At 37.1% G+C, this 23,195-nt stretch overlaps 4 protein-coding genes across 11 annotated transcripts; 2 read left to right on the top strand and 2 right to left on the bottom strand.

Annotated features, from left to right (window-relative positions):
* Positions 1 to 467: 467 nt before the first annotated feature.
* LOC100114593 (serine protease persephone) lies at positions 468 to 8,251 on the top strand. Of its 3 annotated transcripts, none has more exons than XM_001599504.6 (5): positions 468 to 1,341; positions 3,210 to 3,461; positions 5,044 to 5,285; positions 5,882 to 6,177; positions 6,538 to 8,251. In XM_001599504.6, exons 1-5 carry the CDS (start codon positions 948 to 950, stop codon positions 6,830 to 6,832), a joined length of 1,479 nt encoding a protein of 492 aa, XP_001599554.4. In that variant the 5' UTR covers positions 468 to 947; the 3' UTR covers positions 6,833 to 8,251. The 3 variants fall into 3 exon arrangements, with proteins under 3 accessions (XP_001599554.4, XP_008206147.2, XP_031777425.1); XM_008207925.4 differs by having other exon boundaries at positions 469 to 1,341; positions 3,222 to 3,461; XM_031921565.2 differs by having other exon boundaries at positions 770 to 1,341; positions 3,210 to 3,457.
* On the bottom strand, positions 7,865 to 14,208 carry LOC100114554 (GTP-binding protein 2). 3 transcript variants are annotated; one of them, XM_001599476.6, is made up of 8 exons: positions 14,093 to 14,208; positions 13,796 to 13,899; positions 10,834 to 11,118; positions 10,466 to 10,762; positions 10,125 to 10,385; positions 9,653 to 10,046; positions 9,286 to 9,571; positions 7,865 to 9,211 (listed from the first exon to the last, which is right to left on the bottom strand). In XM_001599476.6, the coding sequence occupies exons 3-8, from the start codon at positions 11,114 to 11,116 to the stop codon at positions 8,945 to 8,947; spliced, it is 1,788 nt and encodes a 595-aa protein (XP_001599526.2). In that variant the 5' UTR covers positions 11,117 to 11,118; positions 13,796 to 13,899; positions 14,093 to 14,208; the 3' UTR covers positions 7,865 to 8,944. The 3 variants fall into 3 exon arrangements, with proteins under 3 accessions (XP_001599526.2, XP_016843288.1, XP_008206145.1); XM_016987799.2 differs by lacking the exon at positions 14,093 to 14,208 and adding an exon at positions 13,980 to 14,068; XM_008207923.4 differs by lacking the exons at positions 13,796 to 13,899; positions 14,093 to 14,208 and adding an exon at positions 11,287 to 11,509.
* On the top strand, positions 13,634 to 16,676 carry LOC100113661 (THUMP domain-containing protein 1 homolog). Of its 3 annotated transcripts, none has more exons than XM_032601421.1 (5): positions 14,009 to 14,343; positions 15,121 to 15,311; positions 15,374 to 15,679; positions 15,762 to 16,006; positions 16,082 to 16,640. In XM_032601421.1, exons 2-5 carry the CDS (start codon positions 15,201 to 15,203, stop codon positions 16,293 to 16,295), a joined length of 876 nt encoding a protein of 291 aa, XP_032457312.1. In that variant the 5' UTR covers positions 14,009 to 14,343; positions 15,121 to 15,200; the 3' UTR covers positions 16,296 to 16,640. The 3 variants fall into 3 exon arrangements, with proteins under 3 accessions (XP_016843291.1, XP_032457312.1, XP_032457313.1); XM_032601422.1 differs by lacking the exon at positions 14,009 to 14,343 and adding an exon at positions 14,418 to 14,490 and having other exon boundaries at positions 16,082 to 16,676; XM_016987802.3 differs by having other exon boundaries at positions 13,634 to 15,311; positions 16,082 to 16,676.
* Positions 15,997 to 23,052, bottom strand: LOC100114520. Of its 2 annotated transcripts, XM_001599457.6 has the most exons (20): positions 22,720 to 23,052; positions 22,279 to 22,532; positions 21,949 to 22,203; positions 21,656 to 21,814; positions 21,430 to 21,572; positions 21,016 to 21,163; positions 20,731 to 20,915; positions 20,327 to 20,646; positions 20,076 to 20,251; positions 19,788 to 20,005; positions 19,482 to 19,701; positions 19,193 to 19,403; positions 18,904 to 19,120; positions 18,518 to 18,818; positions 18,186 to 18,449; positions 17,919 to 18,104; positions 17,511 to 17,840; positions 17,177 to 17,435; positions 16,820 to 17,099; positions 15,997 to 16,720 (listed from the first exon to the last, which is right to left on the bottom strand). In XM_001599457.6, exons 1-20 carry the CDS (start codon positions 22,730 to 22,732, stop codon positions 16,549 to 16,551), a joined length of 4,311 nt encoding a protein of 1,436 aa, XP_001599507.2. In that variant the 5' UTR covers positions 22,733 to 23,052; the 3' UTR covers positions 15,997 to 16,548. The 2 variants fall into 2 exon arrangements, with proteins under 2 accessions (XP_001599507.2, XP_031777418.1); XM_031921558.2 differs by lacking the exons at positions 21,430 to 21,572; positions 21,656 to 21,814; positions 21,949 to 22,203; positions 22,279 to 22,532; positions 22,720 to 23,052 and adding an exon at positions 21,261 to 21,423.
* Between the last annotated feature and the right edge of the window lie 143 nt (positions 23,053 to 23,195).

The following is a 23,195-nucleotide window of genomic DNA, read 5'->3' as shown; positions in this document are numbered from 1 at the left end:
CAGAAATTTTGTCACTGCTGTTTTTTATCGTGTAGAATAAAAATGGCGTATATTTCCATTTACACGTTATTTTAGGCACGTGCATACGTGACTGTCATATATATTTATGTGAATTCGTGTAATTGCAACACTTAACAAAACATTAAAACGTGCGCATCAGTGACATTCATTATATAAGGCCGAAGAGTACAAAATTTAATTTTTCTAAAGTACTTATATTGCAGCAGCATACTCTGTAGAGTATGCGATTTTTATAGATGCATTTATTATATAACTTTTAACTATTTTTGCAAATCATCAAAAATAGTTGAAAGACAGAATATTTTTAACCCATTATACTTTGTATAAATATGTTACTAAATTATAAAGCTTGAGAAATTGAAAAATTCAAAAGCTCTCGCAGTTTAAAAATATGTCATTTTAGAAGCAAAAATACAAACGAGATATTATCTTATCCCTGCACATTTAGTCCGACTTACAATCACAATATAAAAATTTTGATGGTTTCACGCGCGAAATCTTCGAAGCATATAAGCTTCTCAGAAAGGTGCGGCTGAAGCACCGTTAACAGTACAATCTATGCAACTCTTTGGCCACTTAGCGTGAATTATACAACGAAAACAGAAAAAAGCCAATAAGATACCTAAGTTACGCGCGTCACACTGAGCAACGAAAAGCCGCCCTTTCCCGCGCGGGAAAGTCCAAAGCTCTCCTCTCTCTCTCTCTCTCTCTCTCTCTCTCTCTCTCTCTCTCTCTCTCTCTCTCTCTCTCTCTCTCCATCGTATATCGCGTTCCCCGGCACACACGACAACATCAGGCAGTATCACACAGCTAAATATGAGTATAACATTACACACGCAGGCGCGCGTAAAAGCGAAAGGCGCGCATCATCGCCAGCACAGACACTCACGCACACACTCGGGCTTCGTTCATCGGTATGTTCATCGATGTATAGGCAATCCCCACGACTGATAAAACTCGGCGCGAGCGCGCGCGGCGATTTCAGTTCGCGCGGTGCGTTTCGACCAACCGAACGTGCGACGATCGGTTACACATCGAACACCTTCGATACGCGCACTTTCCTCGTTATACACTACTGGCTCTCACTCTTTGATGAGCCGGAGGCAAGCGCAGAGTTCGACGTGATAAAATCGATTTTTCGAAGACGAGTGTGGCCGGAGCTCAAGAGAGAGAGAGAGAGAGAGAGAGAGAGAGAGAGAGAGAGAGAGAGAGAGAGAGAGAGAGACATGTACACGGAGATTAGAAGCGCCGCGACGGCGCTGAGCGTCTACCTGTCGCTCCTGATGCTGTTGCCGAGCATCGCAGCCGACGAGCTCTACGGTAAAAACTAACTTATGCGCATTTGCTTGCTTGCCTGCTTAATGGCTTGTTCACACCTTGGAGCGGTTCCGCTGTACTTTTGCTTCGCTTAATACTCATATAATGCCTCGTGCGCGAGCGCTGCCGCGATCGAGCAGTGAGTTTGATCGCCCGCGAGAGACTCATCAGCCGCTGTGTGTATCATCGCATCCAGCTCTTCTTCCTTCTGTCTCATTCAGCGCAATTTGGTTTTTCGCTTCCTTATCTTTCCGGGAGATTTTAGTTTCCGCTAATTGGCGTCGTCGCCGATTTATATCTACATAGTTGGGGCAGGTGGTGTGGGCTTTTTTATGTGTTATACTGTGTCACGTGAAGACCATTTACGATTTTTTATACCGAGCGCGACGAGTCGACAAACTGTATCGGGGAAAACGTCGACTCTACTCCCGGTGAAAATAGGAGTCGATAAATCGCACGCGCTTATTATGTTGACATCGCGGCGGGAAAGAACTGGAAGAAAAGCGCGGAGCAGAATCAATACGGCGTGTTTTGCCGATAAACAGAGTTGTAGCCCAATAACGTATAAAGTGTGTATCGACTGACCTGATTTTCACCGTTCACTGCTTCATTGAAAATAAAGCTACAGCGCGCGAAGTTAATTTATAAAATTTTTTCGATAAACGCCGACGAATGCTTCGCGATGCAGCGAAACGTTGCCTCGAATCCGCGACTCGTTTGAATGTGAAATAGCAGAAAAAAACACCATTTATTCTACGTCTCAGCGCGAACGAGAGACAATCGAGATCCAATCTGACTGGCAGTATTTTCAATTACGGCTAATTAGGCATTGACCGGCGACGCACGAGTGTACGCGGCAACAATTACATTCACCCGTATATTTTTAACTGATGCGGACATAGTCGTGGATCATAGGTACGCGTGTATAATTACTTCGCGTTCATCAGTTTGAGAATTAATTTGGTACCGACGCGCGGCCATGTGGTATTTGCACGAGATGATGATATGACTCGAATGGGTGTTTTTCGTCGTGCCGCGATAGAGAGAATCGTCCAAAATATATAGAGCTTATCGACGAAGCAAACACTCGGTCAAAGCAGATAATGAAGCTTATTGTGTATGTATACGCGGAGAGCTCGTTGCAAGCTCTCGTTCAAACTACACAATGTCAAACACTGTAATATGCGCGAATGTTTGCGGTTATCGAACCGATTTTTTCGACTCGTCTCTGTTATATGAATACCTGTTTCAATAGGTTTCCGATAAATGCGTCTAATCGAGTGGATTCATCCGTATCGTAATGCTGACCGCATGGCCATGTATATTCTATGATTCTTTATTTGCTAGATATACTTAGCTATTGCGCGATTTTTTTCCTGCACGCAGCTATGCTTATACTCTTACACCAGTATAATATTATGCGGTGTATTATCGGCAGTTTTACGATAAAAACGTTTTATACGCTGTTTTCTGCTGTTTTCTGCTGTTTTATTGTTCACTCTTTTCTAATGGGTTTGTCAATCACTGGAGTGAAGATTGATTATTTTTGCACGTTTGTTTTTCTTTTCTATTTTTTTTCTCCTATATAATATGTAATGTATATATACTTGCGTAAGCGGCAGTTTTGGCGCATGAGGGAAAATACGGTATGGTTATATCTGTCGTAAACGCATTGAAATTATACTCGAGCATGGATCGTAGTCAGCGATGAGCTAACATAACACGATCTTTATCTTACATGGATATTCGTTAAATCCACGGAACAATGAAAGCTCGCAGAAAACGGCGTAGAACACAAATCGAAACAGGTTCTATGTCAGCGCGGCGAGTCTAATCTTGCTCTGTTCCGAATTCGTACTTGAACGAATAAGGCTCGCTTTCAGAGGGCAGCGCTTGCAGGATGGAGGACGGCAGCGCGGGCATATGCAAGCCCCTGCCGAGTTGTCCCATGCGGATCAAGGAGGTCATGGAGGGCAAGCGATTCTCCACCTCGACTGGACGCTGTACCTTCGAGAACTTCGTGGAGATCGTTTGCTGCCCGCTCGCGGAGGCCAGGACCACCACGACGTCCAGCATCGAGCCCAATATCAACGACGTGCTTGGACTGCGACCTGCTGACGTAGGTACATACTTCCCGACGATGTGTATTATGTGCGATTTTCAGAATGCGAAATTTCTTCTTTATCGAGCGCGTTTTAATTTTCGCGGTACAGGGTAGAAAGTTTCGCAACCCAATTACAGCTTTCTGCATACCCGAATATAGAATCATTATTTGGTACTTCTCGGAAAAGCGCTTTTTACCAGGCTCGATGCAGAACGTACGGTTGGAAAGTTTCAATGACGAGGAAGTAAATAATATAGCTGACCAATCAATCAAAACTCTCGTGCATAAGTCGCGCGCGGCAATTTTAAAACACGTCGATATAATTAGCGCAAGTTTATAGTTGGAGTTATAACGTGCGACATAGGTCGAATCAAGGCGAATCAGCGTTTTTTACGCGCGATAGCTTCTTCTTTAAATAGAAAGTGATTCCCTACTTCTCGGTTGGCTTCTCACGGCGCTTCCGCTTGCTATATAATATACCTGCGTATATGTATATTCATCTTTTTATTTCGCCCATATAAGGCGAGGATGAGCTTTTTGTTGCACGAGAGCAGCGATTCCACTTTTTGTTTCCAAGATCGATAGTCTGGTTGAAAAAAAAATTATTTAATCCTGCGTAATTTATTCAATTTCCAGAAACTTTCGCGGTAAAATTGAGCTGAAATACTTCAGGCGAGCGCAAATCAAGCGCGTGTTTGAACATCCGTATAGTATAGCGTAAATAAGCGACCTTCGGCAAAATAGACAATAAATAATCGTGTATATACATTGCGCAACGCGAGCTCAGATTTCTTTTACATATAGACGCCCGAATAGCGCATTTCCTAATATACTTACAAGCGCGGGTCGTCATCGCGCGCACAAACACACCGGCTTCGAAATATAACGACGCGAGCAAGAGGCACACAAAGGGGCCGAGCAACTGTTTAAATATTTCTCTTAAACAAAGCTGTACAGGCGACACCCTCCCGCGCAAATATTCTAATCTGCAGATAAGCTTCGCGCAGTTATTTTTTCGGTACTTGAATACCGAGAAACCCTGCGCGCGGCGTTCAAGGCTCGTCGTGCTATTGAACTTGCTCGTTTTTTCCGTTAAACAAAATTTCAGAAGCCCACACATGCCGAATGTATTGACGCATCGAGAAAGTCTGCGCCGCCGAGACATTTGCGCACTATATTGTTTGAAACACAAATATGTTTCCTAATTTCGATGGATTTTTCCTCGGTACATATCGTGCACAATCACGGAGTACTTCCTCTACCGTAGCTTTTCGACTTACAAAGCTCGATCGAAACGATGAGAAGCTTCCGAAACTACGACTCCGTCATTTCTCGCCTGAGCGAGTTTAATGCACCGAGCGATAAGCCGCGAAATTCGACTTGACTGTAAATGTTCCCTGTATCGCTTCTGCGAAACGGCGTTTTTTTTTTTTTTTTTTTTTTGTTCACCTTGTGTGCGACTAAGAATACTTCGATTTTTCCCGTAGTTGGGTATAGATTTTTCTGAAAGTCAGCCTGACCGGTTCCGCGCAGTCGTTCGGAGATCGTTAAATAGCGAGATCCACAAAAAGCGATTAACTTTTCGCCGGGCTCTGTTGCAGCCTGCCACGAGTACGAGAATGAAATCATCGGCGAGGACGGCCAGAAGGTGAATCCCAACATCTTCAATGGTGAACGTGCGGCCGCGGGGGAGTTCCCCTACATGGTGGCATTGGGATACCAGCCCGACAAGACGAATCCCTCGCTCATCCGGTACAACTGCGGCGGGACCCTTATCTCCGTCAGACACGTCTTGACCGCAGCCCACTGCGTTAACAACATCAACAACTTTGTACCTGTTGAGGTGAGAATCATACGCGCCTTTTTACGTCTGGGCTCTGTACGCGGATGTTGGGTTTCTGCAGAGTTCAATGAAGTTTGATCGTACGCTGGAGATATGAAGCGAAAACGCAATATTTTCTGGCGTTTGCGAGGAATCCTTTTTTTAAACTGAATTTCTGATTGTCGTGGATTTCCATTGAATCGACAACGTGAAAGAAGGATAAGTAATTTCCAAACGAATTAAAACGCAGATTCAAGAAGCGGATATCGTTAAAGCTTTGAACATTGTGTTCTGCGGTGCTATTCATATCAATAATGCCATTTAATTTATCAACTGAAGAACAAAACGAAAAAAATCTGAAGTAACTTTCGTATTCAAATTTTATTTTGAGAATAGCTTTGTTATTCATTTATAAAAATTCGCGTAAAAAATGCCGTTTTCAGGCACGAGAGCTTTATAGCTTAGCATGTATAAGTAGTTACGGACCGGCTATGGTACGACAACCTCAGCAATTGCGATATCCTTATAGAGATATTCCACTAGTATGCGTCCGTAAACGCAATAGTGATACGAAAATCAATTGCTTTGCATTTCACGAGAAACAAATACATTTCTAGGTGAGACTGGGTGCTGTTGACCTGAATGACAACTCCGCCTACGTCCAGCGAATCCAAGTAGGCGAGATAATATCACACCCAAGGTACAAGCGCAGCTTGAACTACTACGACATCGCCATCATCAAGTTGAGAAGAGCGATCAACGTGTCGAACAACGTCATGCCGATTTGCTTGCAAACGAAACCGATACCCAATCTGCAACAGCTGGTGAACATGTCGCTCGTTGTCACCGGCTGGGGCGCGACCAGCTTCGAGAACGAGGGATCGGCTGATCTCCAGAAGACTCCTAGTCTACAGTAAGTTTTATAATGATTATACAACTGTATCCTGTATGGTGGAATCAATGAGATTTTTATATTGTATTTCGATGATTCATCAATTTCTAGATACGATTAATACATATGAAATATGCATATTAAACTTTATGAAAGTAGGAGAACATTTGAATAAATAGAACACAACACAAAGAATAATATCTGTCAACAATTATTTCAAATTGTGATATGCGCCTTTTTAAAAGAGATTAACAAATTCTCTAAAAGCATAGTAAATGTAAATGACAAAATGTTTTCAAAGTCCAACTTTCGCTTCTACCGGCAAACACGGTCAGCAAAAAGTTTAACAAGTTCGAAAATTGAATTCAACTTTGTTCACAGAATGATCGACAAAATCGAGTGCAGCGTAGCGTACAGGGGCTTCTCAAAGTTGCCCAATGGTCTGGACGGGAGTATGATTTGCGTACTAGACAAGAACGTGACGAGGCGAGCAGATGCCTGTCAGGGCGACAGCGGCGGTCCTCTTTTGCTGCTATCGATGGTGTCGAGCACCGTTCTCGGAGTCACCTCCTTCGGCCAGAGCTGTGGCAGCTCCATACCAGCCATCTATACATCCGTTATATTCTACCTTGACTGGATCGAAGATATGGTCTGGCCCGACAAAAAACGACCCTGAACCCGACTCAAGTCCTGGCATTATTTCTTCTTTTCAATGGATGGCCGGTACTATTAGTTGTATCATATGTCGACTTAAACAGACGAGCGACGATGATTATTATCCAGTCATAGATTAATTTGCAATGCAAGAACATCTTATTTACTCGCGCATCTTTGTTTGACTCTGTAGACCTTCGTGCGACATCCACGTGTTTATTAAAAACTTATGTTTCTCTTAGAAAGTGCATTATTCAATTTAATTTGTGCTTTTTTAAAAAGACATTGTGTACTGTGCCAGAGCTATAATATAGTCTTAATAGCCAGAGCTTATATTTCCATTAACTCATTACAATAAACACTACTGCAATTAGAAATAATCGAACTTTATCTAATTAGCTTTATCTTAAATGAGAATGTGCGATTTTCATTTTACCGAAGCTATTCGCATATGTTTAATTTCTGTATAAGTATACGCCAGAGATGATTACCAAGTCGTATGAATTATTATGTTCAAAACTTCGTAATCCATGCATTTAACTCTGTAACTTCTTATAAAAAAAATTATGCGCGTGCGTTATGCAGACTGAACAGCTTTTAAATACGTAATCTAAAGGAATAAAAATCTGTGCCATCAATTCAGTTTTTTTCCAGTCAAAATAGAGATGAGTTTGCCATGGAAAAAATTTGTGAATTCTATATATTGAGTCAAAAATAAGTATTCCAAAAGAAATTTTGTACTACAAACTGTAGGCAAACTTTTGTGCCAATTCTTCGCGTATGCAGTTGATTTAGTATTTATATTTATTTATAGAATATATTATGTGCTCTATAAACCATACTCTGGAATCATTTCTTGTCAATTTATTATCTTTATCTTCACTCATTTTCCTGGCTAGTATATCCTTACTTTTAAAAATTAATTTCAGTGAAACATATCCTCACCACATGTCGTTAACATTCAAAGCAGCATCGATGTTATCAATGAATATGCCTTGTGGAATAAAATTTGAAATTGTGAAAAACTTGCACTTAACAAAAATAACGCTAATAATATTGGTTATCAATCATTTTATTGCTTGTTTTTAAGACTGCAAATGTTTCACAAAAAAATGACGCTTTATACAAAAATAAGTATAACATATAATTCCAGCAATTTTCTTTCAAACCCACTTTTTGTGCTAAATTTATATAATGAAATCATATATTTTAGTTCACGAACACAAAAGGGTAATCTTAAAGTAATAACTCTATATTAATTATTTACCAAAAAATAATAATGTTTTGAAAATATTATGATCTTCTGTTCCTTTATAAACTACGCTATATAGTAGAGTATGAGGTTGTATATAATATAACCCGGTTAAACAACTAAAAGTTAATTACTAAGTACGATATAATATATAGAATACAAATGAATATCTACAATATAAAAGAAAAATAAACTTTTTTTTAATTTCCCAATAAATTAACAATTGAGAAAATTGTCCAAGACTTTTCTTTCACGTGGATATATATATATATATATTTTTTTTTTCTCCGTGAGGGTTATCTCAGGCCTGCGCAGAGCAAATATATATATATATATATATATATATATATATATATATATATATATATTCTTATTACTCCGAAAAATGTCTGCCTCACGATGTCAAAGCGTACCTTAATACATACACAATACCGCGAATATTTAAATTTGTTTCAAAATCTTTGTTCGTCGCATCACATTACTTCAATCACGATAACGACCTACATCATTCATATTTCTTATCCTTTATACATTTTAATATCTCTTGTATAAAGAATTTACATAAATAAATATATGTATATGTATCAACATATTTTTAAGGTTTTATTACTCACATTTTATATTTATATATCAAATAAGAGATTTTTAATAAAATTCACAGCACGAATGTGTACTTTAATCATCACGAGAAAAATTTTGAGAAAAAATCTAAACTAGCCTTTTTCACTAAGTAGTCAAAGCGTCAAATAATGTAATTTATATCGTAATTTTCAATGTTGTACTCATTGATAAATTCGTCCGAGGATGAAAGAGAGAATCTAGACTTCGGCAAAAACCAAAAGCTTCTGTTTTTTGAAACCGAAAAAATTTTTTTTTTTAACTTTAATCTTCTAAGGGAAAAACTTGAGTTATTTTCCCAATAGCCTTTGTACGACCTTCCCGTAAGAGTAGACGCATGTCAACATGCAAATACTCTGGGTGACTCAGAAATCTGAACAATACTGATGCAGTATCGTTTGTTTGTAAACCGCCTTTTTTTATCTCCATTATTCCCTCTATAACGCAAGTTTGCCGGACATTACCTATGTGAACTGTTGCTTGGAAACCTGGGTAAATTGCAGTAGCGTGATATACAACTATCACAGTTGCCTAAAAGAGTAAAAACCGCGTTGAAAAAAGGCATAATTTGTGTATACTTTTTCTTGTATATGAAAACAACTTACCTGGAAAAAGAGAGTTGCTCGAGGGTGATCTCGAATAGAGACTAATACCATACCAGGGCGTAGATGCGGTAGAGGAGGGTCTCTTTTAGTCGGAGGGGCTAGTGTTAAACTGGCGCTCTGAGATGCTCGGACAAGACAGCATGGCGCCTTGTTCCGGTGCAGACTGACAACTTTGACTGGACTAAACTCTCCTTTCGGAGATGGACCGACCAATAGTCGCGTTCCCAAGGCGATCGCTCCTTTGACCAGTAGTCCGCCTAGCACTGGCTCTGAAGATCCTGCCACTCTGAAAAAGTTACATTTTTATAGAACAACGAAGCACTCAAATGAAGATAGCTGCTGAGCAATCTTAGTATTAAATAAATACCTGAATGTTTCATCTATTTGAAATAAGCAAGCGTCAGGATCTGAATCAGGGGGTACTGTATCCATTGGAGATAAATCTCGTATGAATCTCGTTAATTCATCTAATCCTTCACCCGTCACACAGCTAACAGGAAATACTGGTATTATGTCAGGGTCATTGCTCTGAGCATCTCCGTTGTTGTTACTGCGTAGGACAAAGTTTTTGTTGCAGCCCTGTATCCTCGCAATACTCTCCAATTGAGTAATGGTTTCGCGAGGATCGCAATAGCCTAAGTCAACCTTAGTAAGGACGACGAAGAAAGGTAAGCGTAAGGCCAAGCACAAGGCCACGTGTTCTTGCACAACTTCGTTGACGGGAGGTGCAACGACTAGCATCACGTAATGAGGTGAATAGCCTGATAAAAGCAATAATTGATCAGTATGATTGTTACTGTATTAGAAGCTCTTTTCACTTACACGAAAATGAGACTCACCTGTTAATCCTAGTAGTGTCGTCCTCAGATACTTTCTGTGACCGGCTAAATCTATGAAAGTAACGACTTTTGAAGCATGCTCGCAAATTTCCTCGGCTGTTGTCAGTTCGGCGTAATTCAGCACGTGTCCCTCGTTATCGAAACCTATAATCTCGTGAGATATCGACGAGGTCCGTCCTGATTTTATCTCGTGCAAGTGTCGAAGCATGTTTAGTCTCGATCTCCCCCGGCCATTGTCCAGCTCTCCTTGTGTCAATACGCCTGCACAGAAACTCAACGATGATCAGACGAAAGTCCGCTAGAGATAATGAATTTATATCTAGAGGCTAGTATCAACAAACCTAGCAGAGTCGATTTCCCGGCATCCTGTCCACCCATCACCGCCAGTCGCAGGTCGATCACGCACTCCTCGCGGTCGTCCTTTCTAATCTTGCGAATCAGAACCTCGGCTACCCTCTTCTCCTCGCTCTTGTTATTTTTCGCCTTCGCTCGCTTGTTGTTGGATTTCGGATGGGTCGAACGCTCGCGAAGCACGTTCGTCGTAGCGCCCAGTCTCGCGGCCATGTCTCTCAGAGTTTTCAGGGAAGCCTTCATATCGTCTCTCGATAAACCTGCCAGTTTTCCGTTATCCTCGACGCCTGAAATTATTATTGCACGTTTTAACAACGATTCAGAACGAGTTTTCCGAAAATTATTGCGCTCCGCTTACCAATCTGGTAGATGGCCTCTCCATGGCCCTCCTGCAGACGCCATTTCATCTGCGTGACCAGGTGTTCGAACCTCTGGCTGGATGGATTGATCAGTTTCAGTTTGTACTCTACGTTGCCTTGCTCCGGCTCAGGAGGCAGCCTCTCCTCGTTGTCCTCGAAGGTGCTGTTGCTGCTGTTGCTGGAGTCGGAGGTATCGTTCTCCTCATTCTCCGAATCATCCCAGCTCTTGCTCCTACTCGGCTTGCTCTCCCCAGTGTCAAAAAGGTCTAAGAACGACTCCATTTCTGTAGAAATAAAAAATTTTCGTTGAACATTCTTTGCTTTTTCTTCTCTTTATATTGCGCAATGCGTCGACGAAATTTCTCCGCCATGACTCAATCTACCGTATTTCATTTTCAAACCCGGTGAATCACTCATTATTTTATTATCGGTTAACGGTTATCGATACATACTCTTTTTATTGGATGAATAAATCCAATATCATCCACTTTTCAGACGTCTATATAATACTCACGGCGTATAATTATACAGCCATGAATTTTCAACGACTACGCTGTGCGCTATGCGGCACTAAAACTAGACTCTATATCGTTATCTTATACTTCTTGTGAAAATACACAGACTTTCTTGTCATGTTCCTGAGGTGGTAATTCACTCGTGTGCGGGTGAAAACTGAGTTCGGCCGCGAGCGCGTTCCGCGCATTTATATACCAGCGCTTTTTCTTGCCCGATGGGGAATCCCTAAGCCCATCGTGCGGACAATCCTGTGCGGTTGTTGCATCAGAAAACGCGCATCATTCGTAAGCGGCGCAACGAACTGAATGCTTTCTGTTTGTTTCTATTCATTGCATTTAATGTTTAGGCACAGTGACAGAGTCAGATTTGTAGATAATTAAGCTATTGTTTACTTTTGGTTTAATTATTATTTTTATGCGTTTAACGATCGATCTTGTTTGATTATTGTTATTATCTTCTGCTAGCAAATTCAATTAAAAAAATATATTAGAGTTAAAACTTGAAAGACTGTGTCTGTGTTGACTAACGATCAACAATAAATTAATGCATTCATGAGTTATTTCGATAAAAATAATTTTTATACATATATAGCATCTATCTCATAATGCATGTACCTTCAGATTTTCCAAATAAAAAAATCTGGATATTTTTTGGCGGGATAATCGCGCTTGAATCCATATGATTGGGTGAGCCAAAAAATAAGCACCGAGAAAAAAAGTTAACTCCCTACCTGTTATTGTACGTAAATGTGTTTGGTAAGAATTATTTCCGCACAAACGGCGTATCTAGTATAAGCGATGATAGACAAATTAAATTATTTGACGAAATCAAAGTAAGAATATAAATATAAATAAAAGAATAATATAATTATAAAAAAATAAGCGAGTTTTAAACTTTTTTTCTTACAATTCTCATACCAAAATAACTGATTTACAAGTTTCAGTTGCGAAAACGCATAGTAAAAAAAAAAGTATTGTATTAGATTCAGAACAACATGATATAAAGCAGATGATGCAGTTGAAGCGAAGGTACGGCGCACGAAAATACCGCATTAACCTTGAAACGCGGAGTTCATTTATTTTTTAAACTCGAAAAAAAGTTTTGAACACAATGGTAGCAATATCTACATATTTTTAACAAAGAATCGAGGAAGTTTTTTTTGTTACAATTTTATAATATCTTTAGCGTATTACGATTCATCTTTATACCTACGAAATTCACCCACAACCCTACATTCACGTGCCCTACATTATAAAACTCTAGCGCAAGGAAGTGAGTATTCGAATAAAACTCATGGGGGAACTTTTGTGTCAATAATCAATATAACAAGACTAGCCGCGCAAACGAAAACAATTATATGAACACAAAAAATATAGAGGGCATCCTCATAATTGATCTAAATGCATGGAATTCCAACTTCATTCACGCTTTAAATTTTTAATTGATTTTAAGCACTATTCACAATAATGTTATTTTTATTACTCGCATAAAGTGATACATTTTTTACACCGCAGCGCCGACTTTATTCTTGCTTGAAAATATTTACGATACAGCGTGCGTTCGGATTGCGTATCACTGATTGTGCCGAAATTCTTGGAAATGCTTTGACTTTTCTAAAAGATAAAAAGTGAATCATACATATCTCAGTCCTCTGTTTCTTTGTTTCGGAAATTCTCAACGTTTCATATTGAAAAGAAAATCTTAATCCAAATTTTGTTTCATTGCGTGAATTATCTTTAACGTTTAATTAATCATTTGTAAATTATATGACGATAGTAACAATGAAACGTTCATCTTTGAAAATTATTTAAATAGTTGTTGAAAATTGTACCATCAATTTTTTTGTATTTAAAATATTAAAATTCAGTTTTATTTATTTATTATTTTTATAAAAACAGTTTCTTTTTAATACTAATTTACAGCAAAAATGTTATCTATGCAATTACTTTAATTAATTTAGAAATAGAAAGCAAATAAAATATTCGTTGTTGTCTATGCCGCATCTATGAAAATAGATCATCTTGATTCGTCTACAATTTAACTTACACAATATTCCTATACTTATTCTTGCAACATAACTCTAGACTTTCTATTTATACTCTGGCAATCTAGCCACAACTCAGTTTTTTGGTAATCTAACAACATATGTCCAGTTGGCTTGCAGCGTAAACATACATAGATGAATTTCTGCATCGCTCCAATATATCAAGTACACTGATCTTATCTTATCAAGAAAATCATACTCTGCTCAACACTTTCTAGTTTTTATCATCTGCTTAATCTGTGATAGTTGATGAAAGCAAGGCGAAAAAAAAGACGGTTTTGACAAAACATAGGAAGCAAGACATTCGTTGCACTTCTCTGTAGGTATAGAGCCACAGCCAATACAATCCACACATACACAAGCCAATTTCCGTAAATTTCAACTAAAATTACGTTGCTCACCTTTGGTCAAATCTTCACTCGGACACAGAATTCAAGGATTTCGCATCGCACTGTCCTCTTCCCGGACGACGAAGATGCGCATCTGGCTCACACAGCACCCGAGTCTGAAAGTAAAAGTGACAGATTGGTTTCCAAACAATGAAGTCAACACACGAATTCCGTGTGTCATTGAGAGAGGGCTAACGTAAATATATAACGCGACGAGGCTCGCGCGAGTCCAATCGGCACTTTCCACCGCGACGAGAGAACTAATGAAAACGACTGAACAAAATGAGCTGGCTTGAAATCGTGATCTACCTTTATTTAGCTACGAGAAGGAAAAACAACAGCTTTACATGTCAGTTTTAGTTCGACACCCTTGAAAAACTACGTTCGGCCATTTCCCACCTGACACTGCTGCCACTGCTTAACCGAGAATCTTTCTAGGAAAATACCAGGCAAACAGATGATCGTTTGGCACTGTGCTCGGCTTTGTTTTGAGGCTATTATTAGACTAAAGATCACAACAATATTTAGTTTTGTGAGTCCCCAAATGCCTGGCTGAGAGTGTAAGTAGTGTTCGATATTGCTTGTTTTAACACTTGTCGGAGCTTTCTATTGTTACTTAGAACATTTTTGCCGTAAGATTGTTACGACTGCTCGGGGGGCTTTTTAAATGCTTCAATCGATTATTTACATTTTGCTGCGCAGATAAGGTAAATCTGTGAAAATCAATTGGTTATTTAGTTGTAATAATTATTTAATATTTTTCTTTTTTTGTGGTTGTAATAAATGTTTAAATGCAAAAGAATTTTTATCAAATCCTTCAGTTTATTAGTTGACGATAATTTTAGTTTTATAACTAACAAGTTTTAAAACGCTAATTATTGTTTCCGTAAACGTGCTGAAGTAACAACATGCCTACAAGATAATTAGCAATAATATTGGATAACTGCAGTCTGCAGTCTGCAATTGTTGTCATTGCTCATTAACGTTTACTCGTTGTCGATGGGCGTTGCGGGGTACCTATATCGGCTGTCGGCTGTCGGCTGATGTGTGTACTGCAAAGTTGTCTACTGCAAAGCGCGTGTTTATCAAAAATAACGTGGATGGGGTGATGGCTGCGAACAGTTAGTGTTTTTCATGAAAAATATTCATTAATTTTAAACGATTGCTCGTAAATACAAAAAGTGTATACAGATTTCAAAAGTACATATTAATTTATTCTTTGTAAATGGGAATTAGTACCGAGTTAATGTGAATCAAACATTTTTTTAACCTCAAAATAGTCGGGAGAGTTTTGTAATTTTTTATACTTTAACTGAAGTTATTTTTTGAAATGGAAGGTAAAAAAAAGAAAAGGAAGAATTATTTTTCTAATCAAGGAAATGATTACAAGAGAAAACGTTTATCGTTGGAACCTGGAATGAGAGGTTTTCTTTGCACATGCAATTTTCGTGAAAAGGAGTGTGTTCGTGAAGCTTATAATTTATTGGAAGAGTATTCGGACAAAATCTGTGCTTTAGATGACGAACAAGTAGGTATAATGAGTTTCATAATAGCTGACAAATTTTCTATGCTAATCAAATCATTTCTCAGTCTAATGCTCTAGATACAGAAACAGCGGTTGATGCCAGCAAGCAGAGTGAAGAAGTGAAAAAAGAGGAAGAAAATGAGACTAAATCCGAGAAAAAAGAAATACCAAGCAAGGAACCTGAAGAGAACAAAGAACAGTCGGAGGATAACAAAGCTGAAACAGAAACAGAGGCTCCAGAAAAAAAGGAAATGGACAATGATAACGACAATGAGGATGATGAAGATGAAGATATTTCCACAGCTTTTAATAAGGAGATCAACAACTTGAAGGCAGAAGCAGGAAAACCATTATCTAAAAAAAAATTCCAAGTAAATTATTCATCTTTTAATTCATATTCTGATTTTATAGAGTATGAGAAGACACATTTTACATATATGTTTAAAATTGCAGGTTGTCGATACTGGTGTAAGTAATGTTGTGTTTATTAAAAGTACCGTGCCAGATCCTTTAGAACTAGTAACAGCTATTGTCAAAGATCTTCATGAAACTAAGAAACAGAAAGCTAGATATATGTTACGAATGTTACCAATTTCTATAGTCTGTAAAGCTTATATCGATGATATAAAAGTTAAAGCAGACCCACTTTTAGAAAGGTATTTTGCACAAGAACCAAAAACGTTTGCTATAGTTTTTAAGTAAGTAGTTTTTTTATCCCATATTCAAATATTTATCCAACATAGGTATTTATTACATTAATTTTGGTTTTTCAGTCGACACAGTAATCATAGTTTACATAGGAATGATGTCATAGAAGATTTGGCTAAAATTATTTTAAAGAAAAATCCAGCTAACAAAGCTAACTTAAAAAATCCGGATATTGCAGTTGTAGTTGAAGTTATAAGAGCAGTTTGCCTTATTTCTATTGCTCCAGAATATTTTACATATAAAAAGTACAATCTTCTAGAAATATGTAACCAAAAGTAGTGCATTTTACTTGATCAAAATAAATTTATCTTATTATTTTAAATAAAAAAGGGAAAAAATTAAAAGTGAGTTTATAAAAACTTATATGTTTATTAAAAAGTAAAAACTTGCAAAATAGAGTCTTAAAAACTACAATAAATATTTTTTAACACATGTTTTGCATTCTTCATCATTAATATTTAAGCAAACTTGTCTAATTCTATAGTAAAATATAATTGAAAATATATAAAAGTAGTAATGAATCCATTAATCACTAAAGCTTGTCATAAAGTCCATCAGTATTTGGACCTTGTAATGTGCAATATCCACACACAAACTCTTGAATATAATTTGGATAAAATAGAAGCACTTGTTCTTTTGACCAATGAACAAAAAGCAAAATTTCCGCAAATACTAGATCAACAGTTTTCTTATCCATCCTGACCCTTCAATCAACAAAAATGCAATATTTTAATATTGAATAATAAGTATTAGTTTGAATAATAGAAAAAATAATTTCAAAAAGTGCTTAACAAATGTATTACCATTTTGATCCAATGTATGAAAATTCGAAGTTTCTTACTACAGGAACTGGATGTGTGTGATTGTGAACAGTACCACCTTCTCCATTAGAATCTAAAATTATTCTATCAGTCTCGTCGTCAAGTGTCAATTCAACAAAATCACCCTTATTAACTGCAGATAATATAAATCTCGGCTTATTGTCATCACATCTAGCGATAATCAATTTTTCTTTGTCTTGCTCAAAGGTATGAGAAATGTTATTTGATGATTTAATAGCACTGGGTGTTAATATACATGTACCTAAACACAATACAAAATTATTCAACGTTTTGTAATGAACACTTTGCATTTTGATACTGATAAAATCAAAAACTTACTGAAGAAAGATCTTAAAAATGGACTATCCATGTATTTGTGAAGTCTACTTCTTACCAGCATACTATTTATAAAACTACTGCTGAATTCAGTTTTAATTTTTTCTCCATTGAATAATAATTCACCGCTACTAGAATCCTTTGGAAATGTTGCAACCACTGCCATTTCATCTGTATTAGGAGATTTTTTGCTACTGTTACCCCCAACTAAATCGTAAAGCGCTCGCAATTTCCAACCTAATTTTAAAAGTTCGGTTGGAAGCTGTAAAATTTTAGAACCATGTTAAAATTATAAATCAAGATCAATCATTGCAGGTATCGTTTGTACATTACTTACATTTTCATGTGCAATGGATATTTTATACTTTCTTAATGTTGACATTTCTCTAGAAGCTTCATAACAAGCTTCGGTATATGGCACAAATGTCTTGTCTTTTGATTGAGCTTGGCATTCATTGTAAGGCCAAATGTCTTTTTTGCTGTCTGCTATTTGCTCGTCAGTCACTTCACCAGTTAATTGCATAAGTAACGAAGATCCACTGCATTTTCCTTTTGCTGAATCTGCTGGGCCCCAGATTATATTGAGCTTAATAGAAGAAGGTTCGCTTGGTTTTGTGCTCAAAAAGTCCCAATCCCATGGCGTCTCTCTTTCTCCTTCAATACAAACCTAAAAAAAGTATTCGATTCTATTGATAACCACATGGAAAGTTTAATGTAATAAAGCAATAAATCTATGCTTTTCTACCTTCATCACTTTCTCATTGGGAGAACTACTTTTACTTGCTTTAATTCTTAGTGTATCTGAAATCCAACTTGTTATATCATATGCAATAGCAATATTCCATTGTTGAAGAATTTCGACTTTATTGAGATGTCTTCTAGTTAAAGCTAGCATGTGATATTTATCTTTTTTCGTGTATTCAAATCTTATCTGAAATTCGAAGTATTTATTAAAAACTAATAAAGTATCGTTTAAATAAATTATCACTTTTTGAAAAGAACGATATTGCACCTCTGATGATAGTGAACTTATTGGTTCAACATATACTTCCAAACCACAGCTGCCTACTGGAGGAACGTAAGACAAATAGTCAAAGAAATGAAGTCCTAGTAATACAGTCTCCAACAGAGGCCAAATGCGACAGTTACTTTGATGTGAGGATAAAACATCAGCAATCATGAATTCCTCTGTTGGAATCCTATCTTCACAATCAAATACTGTTACTCCAAATAATCCTCCGAGCTCTGGGGCTTTGAATACAAAGATGTTATTGGACTAAAAGAAATAATTTTATTAGTAGCATAGAAAAGACAAATTAAAAATTGCTTGATTTAATATCTTACTGTGCTTGTTTTATGTGGTAAACGTTTTACAGTATACAAATCTACACAATTTGAACACAGGGTGTCTAATTTGGATTGTACTTTGTACCCTCTAATATTTGTTACTGTTCTAACGTGTGCAATTAATCCAGCTCTTAACTTGTCTTCTGGTGTATTATAAGAAAAGAATAATTTTTCTTGGAATCCAAATGTTATGTTAACAGGTAAATATCCATGAATTGATTGAGCTCTCTCTGCTGCGTGCCAGAGGTCATTGAAAGGATTATAGTTTTCCAAAACTTGTGTGCCATGTATTGATGTTCTGTAAAAACAAAAAGCTGATTAATAACACAAAATTATTTATATAAAATAACTAAAAAATAACTAATGTAAAAATAAAAATTTACCTTAATATGACATGATTGTTACGACCATTTGATATGTGAGTGAAATTTCCTCTCATTGAAAATAAAGAATTAGCGGTTACTGCTAATCGTACATTGGTACCCAAGTCTGTTACTTGAATGGATTCCATTGTTAAAGGAACATGAATTCTTTGTTGATTGACATGGAACTCCATACTTTGATAAACATGATATGTGCTGTCTTGTAAAGTTGACACATCTATTTAACAAAATTATATTTTATTATTTAATAATTAATAAAAATATTGTTATGCAGAAATAAATAACTGACACTTAAATGCTTTGATAAGATTTGTTTGATTTAGATGCAAACATAATACAGCTTTTTGTTGAACATATGCAATGATTTCGAGATGCACAGGGCTGTTTGGTTGATGTTTGAATTTAAATTGTTTGAGAATGTCTTCAACTCGAGTAGAAAAGCTCATATCGTTTACATTTGTCGAAATCGCATGTAACAGTCCTTCTGCTTTAATATATAACTATAAAATTAAAAAAAAACAATATTAATCTAGGCAAAAAATAATTTTCTTCAGCAAGAAAAAAAAATGATATCTTACAGCTACATGATTTAAATCAAGCCCAGATCCATGGTTATGCAAAGTAATATAAGCGACTTCTGGGATGTTTGTTAGAGAATTAGCAATGACTATTCCATTAATAAGAGCACCAAAATTTCTCCTTGAATCTTGGTAGTCAAATAGATAGTTTCCAGTGATGATATGTTCATTAGGTACTGGCTTATGAAGAATTCGAGCAAATTGCGCAGCGATTCCACCCCTGTAATACACAAGTCACGATATAAATTTAAAAGATATTTGGATTTAATAATGCTAAAACGCTATAATTATGTACTATTCACTAACATGTGTGTATAGCATGGAAATTTAGTTCGTTCTATTGATTTCAAAGTTGTGTAGAAATAATTGTAGAGATGGCGACTTGGCTCTCCTTTAAGATACCAATACAGAGATATTAAACGACTTGGTGTTGGATTGGAAACTATAAGAAGCGTTAATGCAGCTACTCGCATCTCTAAATGCTCTGTACGATTGACTAAAATAGGCCAATAAACGGGATATATCTAAAAAATAAATTTTAAAATGCAACATGGACTTTAATAAAAGTACATTTTTATCAATTATAACACCTACCACATCAGGTCGTAGTGGAGCTGTTGGTAAAGAAGCCCATGCAGCAAGAACCCTAAGATGTCGAGATTCCGCACTGTTTCCACTGGCTATGGGTTCAAGGAATTCAACTACTCTGCCAAGTTGAATATTAGACAAGCCTTCCAACCAAACCATTTTCTTCTCATATTCTTTGCTTTCTATAACAAAATATGGGCATTTAGTCTAAATAGTATTGTTATTTGCTTATTAATTCATACTATCACAAAATTTACCTGTAAATTTATCCAAATATAGTTTAACATAGTCATCAAGCATCTCATATGGGCAGAATGAGAGGCAAGTCTTGTAAACCAAAGTTCCAAAAGTAAGTATTCCTGTATGCTGTACTTCTGAAGAAATTTTGTTGTGAAGATTCAGCAAAGGTTGGAGTCCTAAGAGTAACTGTACATCAGGCTTACGAACGTGGAAAGGAAGGTGTGTTAACAATTGTATTGCAGTTATATCTGAAACCGTTTGCGATTGAATAAGTTCCAATACAAACAAGGCTGCTTCTGTGGTTCCTACTTGTGGTAGTGCTTCCAGAAACATGTTTCTAAAGTGTAAAAATAAAAAGTTTTAAAATTCAAGCATTCCTTGGTTCATAAGTGAAGCTTTTTCTGTAGCAAGTAAAATTTACCTCACAGTTTCTTCTTTGTAACTAGTTCCAGATATGTTGTTAAAAGCAGCTTGTAAATCGGCTCTGTTTAGCATGCTAAGATAATACAGCAAAACAGAAATCGTTGTATTGTGTAGATTATTAATTTCAGTGTCCAAGCCAGGATTTTCTAATCTCTGGCTCAAACGATCCAAAAGCTTGCTGATCTAAATAAAAATATATTTGTTGAAAAAAGTTTTATAAAATTACATTGACATGGTAAAAAATTTAGATAATTTCATATAAAACTGAGATGATTTCACTTACAGATTTAAAAACATTTGCTTTATCGGGAGTTCCTCGACCTTGAGTCAAATCATCTCCAGGAAGCTCATGCTGCGTGTGCTTTGTTTGAAAATTTGCTGATGGAATAGTCACTTTTTGATCTTTCTCTGATATCAATCTTATTTTTTGACTGAAAATACAATTACATATTATTATTACAGTGTTTATACTAAAATAGTACATTATGCGCCAAGGACGCAAAATGGATCATCTTGGCGAGAGCGAACCTTTGGACCCGAGGAGTACTTTGGTTCCGAGCGGTGCGGGGTCGCCAAAGTTCGCCGAGGACGAAAAAGTCGCACTCGCCGAGATTGATCCATTGTGCATCCGCGGCCGCATACTTATGTATTTTTTTGCCTAGAGCAAAAAAAATCATTTTTTCTTTTCTTAACCCACTTGTTAATTAAAAAATGAGCTTCTCCAAGGCTTTGGAATGGCTGTACATAAATTTCACCTGTAGCATTGACACTTAGGAGCTTCATTGCGCCATCAATAAGTGAGATTTCATAAAACCGTTCGCTGGATTTTAATATTGGGTTCTATTAGAAACGTTATAACAGTTAATTAATTATAAAATTATTGACACATATGTGTATTATAAGAAAACGAATTGTTTAATTACTTGATCACTGCTGGGACAAGGCATTCTGGGTACATTACTCCAAGTGCGATGGGAATGACCTGTGCATGTTCGAGGATCTACTGACTTGCGTACCACTCGTCTACTGTCAGATTCAACAGTTACAACATATTCAATTGTACACTGGCCATAATGATTCATCTTAAAAATTATTTAAATTAATAGATGACTCACATTAAAATATAATTTAATAAATAAAATATATTCATGTATGCATATACTCTAAAATTGTTTGAAAAATATTTCATGGTTTAAGTCAATTTTTTGAATCTTACTTCCATGGAGTGAAAGGCCGCTTGTGTTTCCAAAGATGCCAAATCAAGTTGCAAAATTCCTGCGATACTTCGTTTGATATTAGTGGCCCATACGGCCTCATTAGCGTCTACACTAAAATTCGTGATTTGTCCCGATTTATAACGAACTTTGAAAGGCTTTAGTAGGTCATTTGTAGATTCTCCTAATTCTATAGCTTCATTTTTCATATCGAGCTCTTCTACGCCGTTCGAAACTTTCGTTTTCAAGGATTCAAACTTTAAGAAAAAAATTAATTATCTCGACGCAAGTCTACGATCGTTTCTGAATTAAAAGACGATCAAGCGACTTACCTGCATCCACGCAGCGTCCTCATCTACCTGGACTATCAATGTTCCGGAAAAGCCCCATGACGATTGTGCTTTTGATGGTACCAGTACACCAGAGCTTGATGTTGCTTCGTATTCAAAAACGTATTCTTTTCCGGGCCTGAATAAAGCCTCCGCACTTTCGAAAGTCAAATGGGTAAGAAAAAGGAACGCGATGCACAAGGTAGTTGTACATTTTGAACTACCACTGAACCCACTTCTCTTTGAACGATCTGTAGCTAAAATTTTAAAACAGCAAAATTGAAAATGAAAATTTTTTAACGTTTCGCTCATCAAATAAAGAGGAAATTCAAATATTAAATTAGGATTCGAACAACGTATGCGTAGAAAGATTTAGAATGCGAAATGTAGGGGAAAAAAAATAAAATCAGATAAATTTCTATTAAAAATCGTCGATGAACTCACTTTGACGCCTCATGTTGTGTGACAGAGGTCACGCAGCTGCGAGCGGACTGCTCTGTAGAAGTCCGGTGATGACCTCAATGAGGCCGTCTTTTTCTTCCTACGTTGTTTTCACTGATACTTTGTACTCGATCGGCGGAGCGGCTCAATCGCGACTCCGAGAGCCAATGGAAAAACGAACAAGAGTAGTCAAGCACTTAACACTGGCAGCAGTCTGAGCAGCAGTTACGCACGAGACGAGAGCGATAATATAATGTAACGAAATTTTCTGATTCCGAGGGAGCCGGCCCTGATGTGATGGATGAAAGTCAATGCTGCAAAACTCGGGGAAAGACCTCGCGCGCTATTTATAGGCCGGCGATTGTTATAATAGGAAAAGAGAGATAAGATTTAAGATATGGGGACTTCTGACCTCTCACCTATCAGCGCGTGAGAATGAGAAAGAGAGAGAAAGAGCGGGAGAGAAAGAGAGAAAAGAG

The sequence above is a fragment of the Nasonia vitripennis genome (genome assembly GCF_009193385.2).
Source record: "Nasonia vitripennis strain AsymCx chromosome 1 unlocalized genomic scaffold, Nvit_psr_1.1 chr1_random0013, whole genome shotgun sequence".
Classification (NCBI taxonomy): domain Eukaryota; kingdom Metazoa; phylum Arthropoda; class Insecta; order Hymenoptera; family Pteromalidae; genus Nasonia; species Nasonia vitripennis.
This window is presented reverse-complemented; position numbering and strand designations above follow the sequence as displayed.

Excerpts from the sequence above, each read along its gene's own strand:
- LOC100114520 (XM_001599457.6), bottom strand. Across the intron at positions 18,450-18,517 it reads TACCACATAAAACAAGCACA|TCCAATAACATCTTTGTATT; the intron begins GTAAGATATTAA and ends TATTTCTTTTAG. Across the intron at positions 17,841-17,918 it reads CCAATGAGAAAGTGATGAAG|GTTTGTATTGAAGGAGAAAG; the intron begins GTAGAAAAGCAT and ends TACTTTTTTTAG.
- LOC100114554 (XM_001599476.6), bottom strand. The coding sequence starts at position 11,116 with ATGGAGTCGTTCTTAGACCTTTTTGACACTGGGGAGAGCAAGCCGAGT. Across the intron at positions 10,047-10,124 it reads GACACTACTAGGATTAACAG|GCTATTCACCTCATTACGTG; the intron begins GTGAGTCTCATT and ends TGCTTTTATCAG. Across the intron at positions 9,212-9,285 it reads GAGCAACTCTCTTTTTCCAG|GCAACTGTGATAGTTGTATA; the intron begins GTAAGTTGTTTT and ends TTACTCTTTTAG.
- LOC100114593 (XM_001599504.6), top strand. The coding sequence starts at position 948 with ATGTATAGGCAATCCCCACGACTGATAAAACTCGGCGCGAGCGCGCGC. Across the intron at positions 1,342-3,209 it reads CGCAGCCGACGAGCTCTACG|GCTCGCTTTCAGAGGGCAGC; the intron begins GTAAAAACTAAC and ends TGAACGAATAAG. Across the intron at positions 3,462-5,043 it reads ACTGCGACCTGCTGACGTAG|CCTGCCACGAGTACGAGAAT; the intron begins GTACATACTTCC and ends GCTCTGTTGCAG.
- LOC100113661 (XM_016987802.3), top strand. The coding sequence starts at position 15,114 with ATGGAAGGTAAAAAAAAGAAAAGGAAGAATTATTTTTCTAATCAAGGA. Across the intron at positions 15,312-15,373 it reads GTGCTTTAGATGACGAACAA|TCTAATGCTCTAGATACAGA; the intron begins GTAGGTATAATG and ends ATCATTTCTCAG. Across the intron at positions 16,007-16,081 it reads ACGTTTGCTATAGTTTTTAA|TCGACACAGTAATCATAGTT; the intron begins GTAAGTAGTTTT and ends TTGGTTTTTCAG.